This window comes from Arachis ipaensis, chromosome B10 (assembly GCF_000816755.2).
Source record: "Arachis ipaensis cultivar K30076 chromosome B10, Araip1.1, whole genome shotgun sequence".
Taxonomy (NCBI): domain Eukaryota; kingdom Viridiplantae; phylum Streptophyta; class Magnoliopsida; order Fabales; family Fabaceae; genus Arachis; species Arachis ipaensis.
The window spans coordinates 125,206,971-125,212,251 of record NC_029794.2 but is presented as its reverse complement, the minus strand read 5'-3'; the positions used below and the strand labels follow the sequence as shown (position 1 = coordinate 125,212,251).

Genomic DNA, 5,281 nt, shown 5'->3' with positions numbered 1-5,281 from the left:
TAAAAAATTATTATAAAAAAATTAAATTTTATATAATTATTTAATTATAACCGAATCAATCGATTCAATTTATGACTCACTAGTTAAACCAGTAATCCAGTAGTCCGAATTGATTAACAGTTAGTTCGATTATGATAACTAAGCTCGCCCCGATCGAAGCAGAACAGGGCAGGTCGGCTCGAATTGGCATCCCTAATTATAGCTACTGCTAAATCTTACATGACAACTTGTTTAAAATATAGTGTCTTAGTGACAACAATATTCGAGTTTGAAATGTCAAAGAAGTAAAATAAAAAAGTCCATAAACTACCCGTTAAAAGCACTTAAGGTCAAGACAAAACAATTTTTCATAAATTAATTATTATTAGAAAGTATCCGATTCAGTAAACTAATTATTATTAAAATAAAAAGAAAAGCACATAAGAAATTAAAACAAAGAGATAGATAAACTTGTACACTTCCACTTCCTGAGAAAAGAAAAAAACAACTTGGCCCCAAAATGGAAAGAAATTACCACCGCCAAAAAGCATACAAATGGTATTCACTTTGAATATTGATAAGATTCAAGCTAATGCACCAATCGTAGTTCCAGCAATAAATCCACCTGACCATGCATTCTGCATTGAAAAATATAAGAAAGAAAAGAAAAAGGAATAAGCATGAAGCTTTTGTTTAAATCATATGCATAAAATACTAATCTACTTAAATTACACAGACAACAATTATTTATGGCGTCTAATCAAATTGATTCTTTTGGGTGATGATACAAAAAAGTAAATTTACCACGTTGAGCACGAAAAACTCTCAACCATTTATGATTTCTCTCATCCAACAAGGTGCTTACAAGTAAGCAAAAGATTAGTTACCGTGCAAGACAATAGATATCCAAATGGTGGACCAAAGTTACCAATATAGAAATATATGATTTATGTGTAAATTATTTTTGTACTAACAACACATAGAAACCAAATATTTAATCTAATTTTAAAAATTATATCATTTAATAAATATATACTTATCAACATTGTATATATCGATTTGCCTCTTATATTTTTTTCCCTATAAAATGAGGCCATAAGTTGTCATCTGATTGCTAACAAAGCAACCATGCATTGACCAATTAGGTAGAACACTTCACATGTCCCATATACCTGAGATTATAATTATCAACACAATCAAAGACTTAAAATAATAATGGGAGGAGTACCCCGAAAAAAAAACAAGGAGAATGAATGAAGCAACTTTCCCAATCAACCAAAAGTACCACGATGGTTGAAGAGCTTTCTCTTTTTTTAAAAAAAATATTATAGAGTATATGCTTGGAATAATCTAAGAAGAAGAATCATAGAGCTTGTGCTGTGTTACATAAACACGTCAAATGTAGGGCAACACGAAAGCACAAGTAAAATATATTCAAAAACGGATTGAAGCTTAAGTGAACCTTCATACAAGAATATACCACAAATTACAGAAATGTTCTCTGAGGCAAGAAAATCAAAACTAGAGATGGGTTATTTGTACTTATTTAATCTCATACACGGAGTCAACATATACCACTCTACTATTGGATAGGCTCCAAGTAAATGGAGAAATGTATATCAACTAGGTGCACGAATTAAAATAAGTACAGAACATTTCGTTGACAGCGATTTTGGAAGTTAGGATAATATTTTAGTCAAATGTATTTACCTGGAAATTGAAACCACCAGTTACACCATCAACATTCAGTATCTGCAAAGCATATACATTTAGATTACCAATAGTTATTCTCCACAAGTTCAAATTGTTTTTAAATTTACATAAATAAATAAAAGAGCTACCTCTCCGGCAAAGAAAAGACGTGGGCAAATCTTGCTTTCCATTGTGTTAAGTGAAATCTTTCAAAACACAAAAGTTAAAGGATCATTATATTTCTAACCAATGAAAGGGTAGTAGTGAAGAGGATAAAGAGTGAGAGAAGAAGAGAACCTCCGATAAGGGAACACCACCAGCCGTAACAAATTCATCTTTGAATTGACCCTTCATTAGAGGGGGAAAAAACCATGTTATATAAAGGAAACATGATATTATTAACAGTAAATTTAATAGACAGTGATCAGGGAATCTTACCTTGCCATTAACTTCATATATGCATTCCTTTAACAGAGAACTAATGGACATTAATGAAACATTTGAAATAGAAGCCCACAATATATCCCCACTTATGCCCTGCATATGAATAACTGTTATAAATTTTGTGAAGAATTTTCCATTTCTTAAGCTTGAAAAATTAAAACTAACAAGTGAGGACTTGAGGATAACAGTAAAACCTGCCGTTGGAGCACATAGCTCCAAAATCTTTTTGTTATGCCAAACTCAGGAGGACATGAATTGAGCAACTTTTGCTTCTGCAAAGGCACAAGCAAAAAAAATTTTATTGAATCACTCCATGTTTTTATGCTTCTCAATGCATGAAGTTGAATAAAAAAATCTAGCAAGAGAAATGGATTGAAAAAATATTACCCAACCTAGCAAGAGAAATAATATAAATAACCTTCAGCATCCAACTAAATACCATAACATGCATGTAGCTTTGTAGAATGTAGAAGTAAGGACTAGATCCACTATTTACCGCAAATTTATGCTTGTGATTAGAAAGAATGGACTTCAAACTTCCAACATGCACATCAGGGACAAAATCCACAATAAGTCTCCCTGGAATCAAATGATACCAATATCTCTGTAAATGGATAAATGGAAATGTATTTTATTCCTAAACACTTTAGAATTGACTACAACTCATGGGAAATGAATAGATTCAGAAAAATTACGTATTATGCGATCGTGAGATATTACACAATATGATTTGTAAATGAATTGTATTTGTAAATTATTATCATTCCAAGCTCTCAGTTCCATAGAATAATTCACTTCAATTCTATCATATTCTAAGGATTCCAACTTCAGTAAATGGCACAACTTTCCTTCACCTTTGTAACCCTCACTGAAAAGGTATCGAGCACCCCAAGCAGATAATCGGAGAATAACTGGCCCACTGAGTCCCCAATGTGTAACTAACATTGGGCCAACCTAAAATGTTTCAAAATATTATACATATCTGTTCTTAACTATATGATCAGTGATAATGATAAAATTAAAGCATACCTGTGTAAGCTGTGGTATATTCCTTTGGACACACTCCAATTTTAACCTCACTTTAACTTTAGGGAATGTAACCTGACAATGAACTAAGAAAATAAATAAAAGAGAAGAGAAATGTTCAGAAAAGAAGCAAAGTTATTGAGAAACACTTCTATAGTCACTGGTATAGACAATGAGTTTGGATCCTCAATGATGACCAAGGACGAAAAGAATCACTAGTCTAATGTAAGAGTACCGTAATGACTCATCTTCGTTATTAAACCAGTTTATTAAAATTGAATACACGCAGTGCGAAAATTAGGGCAAAATCCTGAGTAGGGATAGCATTAAACGAGGACTGTGTAATAGGAGATACAGAAGGAACAAGTCTCCTCTTGCCTCTTGTTTTGCCATCCACTTTTCATTAAAAAGGAGCTATCAGAGAAAAATCATTCATAATTCGGTAGACACAGCTTTGTTCACTAGACATCCTGATCGTAATCTAACCACAAGTACAATATTCAACAAATATTATAGATCATATCAAATTTTTGTGTCACAATTTGTAAACTTGGCTACCTCTCATTATCATGTGGTGTGAGTAGTTTTGTGAAGTCATAGAAAAGGGGAAAATAGCTCAGAAGTGATGCAACGAAAAAATGGCAAGCATGCTTCAAATGAAAGTTGCTTTGACCAATAAAAAGCTTGAAAGTTTCTTTAGAATCAGAATGCTTCATATATTAGTACTTTACCCCAGACAACTCCTTCAAACGTAAATCTTCTATTTTAAATGTAAATAAGCTTGGCACTGGATCTACAATTGAATGACCAAGTTGAGATGCAAGAGTATAACCCTGTGACAGACAGAACTTGATTAAGAAAAGCTGATCTTGTTGATGAGTCTTAAAAAAATTATAAAAAAGGTTATCCGCCCCAACCTGTTGACTACTACCAGTAGCAATCAATAGGTAATCAGCTTTAACATGTTCTGCATGATCAGCTGGTTGCTGCTGAATCTCAAGAAGGAATTTGCCACTGTTTGTAACAGATGCTGTTTTTACAATTTTTCTTGTCTGCAGATAAACTGATTGAGAATACACAGTTCAGCATTAACAAATTGAACAGATCTAATTTAATTCAAATTCATATAAGTATTGATACAACAGACGTGATCAAGGAATATGCAATTTAAAATTGATGAATTGAACGAATCCCGTGATATATATGTGTATATACAAATATAGATGCAAACTTAATATGTAGCTGACAGACCATAAACTTAACAGTTAATGTCAATTTTACAATAATGCTACGGCTTTGAGAAAACTGAACCTTTGGCTAATATATATCTTATAGAACCAAAAAAACTAGAAACAGAAAAAGCCTCCAGTTCATTAAACATAAAAAACCTGATTCACCAGCTACAAAATTGTTTTACCTAGTGACCAGGATTTAACTTCAGATAAATTATATTTACGCTGTAACAGTGAGGACAGAATTTATTACCACATAAAAAGCAAGTTACAGAATGCTCAATTTCAGCACTTAGCATACAAATGAGGTTTCACTAACCAGAATCTGCATGATGCAAAAAACCAATAGGATTCCTTTCTATGTCAACATACCTCCCCTTTGTTTCACTTCAGACATAAGACAATCAACTATTGAAGAAGAGCTATTGCTGACCGGAAACACCCTACCATCGTCCTCAGTCTACAAGCATTAGTCAGAAATCAGAGACAACCATTTGAATCAGAAACAAGCAGCAAGCAGGGTTTTCAAAGCACAACCTTCAGTTCCACCCCATGAGAGGTAAACCAAGCCATGGTATCCACTGGGCTATGCAAATTAAAGAAAGATCCTCTCAGTTCCTTGTGACCCCTCGGATAGTTTTCTGCCAAAATCTACAAACTAATCATCATCCGAAACATCAAATTACCCTAATAAAGCAACTCAATGCAAGTAGGGGACAATAAAAACAAATATCCTAGACTTAATTTCACAAATAAAGTGGAGTCAAGTTGAATTTCACTATACCTTTTCCTAAGGTGAGTGTTATTTGCCCTAAAATCTACACCGATGAAAGTGACAGCACTGAACATTATTACCCCTCAAAGGAGTTAGATAACACATAACATAACTAAATCACCTCCTGTTAATT

General features: G+C 33.1%; 1 protein-coding gene across 3 annotated transcripts in view; it reads right to left on the bottom strand.

Moving 5' to 3' along the window:
- LOC107623628 (uncharacterized protein YtfP) overlaps nt 329-5,281 on the bottom strand; it is a 5,767-nt gene continuing 814 nt past the window's right edge. Inside the window, exons 3-16 of one of the 3 annotated variants that reach the window (XM_021113405.1) lie at nt 5,158-5,191; nt 4,911-5,014; nt 4,746-4,833; nt 4,059-4,204; nt 3,873-3,974; nt 3,145-3,216; nt 2,970-3,069; nt 2,612-2,694; nt 2,310-2,387; nt 2,110-2,208; nt 1,969-2,019; nt 1,821-1,894; nt 1,690-1,731; nt 329-617 (exon numbers count right to left, since the gene is read on the bottom strand). In XM_021113405.1, coding sequence (XP_020969064.1) covers nt 1,725-1,731; nt 1,821-1,894; nt 1,969-2,019; nt 2,110-2,208; nt 2,310-2,387; nt 2,612-2,694; nt 2,970-3,069; nt 3,145-3,216; nt 3,873-3,974; nt 4,059-4,204; nt 4,746-4,833; nt 4,911-5,014; nt 5,158-5,191 — 1,038 coding nt within the window. In that variant the 3' untranslated portion in view covers nt 329-617; nt 1,690-1,724. Of the gene's footprint in view, nt 618-1,689; nt 1,732-1,820; nt 1,895-1,968; nt 2,020-2,109; nt 2,209-2,309; nt 2,388-2,611; nt 2,695-2,969; nt 3,070-3,144; nt 3,217-3,872; nt 3,975-4,058; nt 4,205-4,745; nt 4,834-4,910; nt 5,025-5,157; nt 5,192-5,281 lie in introns of all 3 variants that reach the window. The other 2 variants (XM_021113404.1, XM_016325966.2) reach the window with 2 other exon arrangements.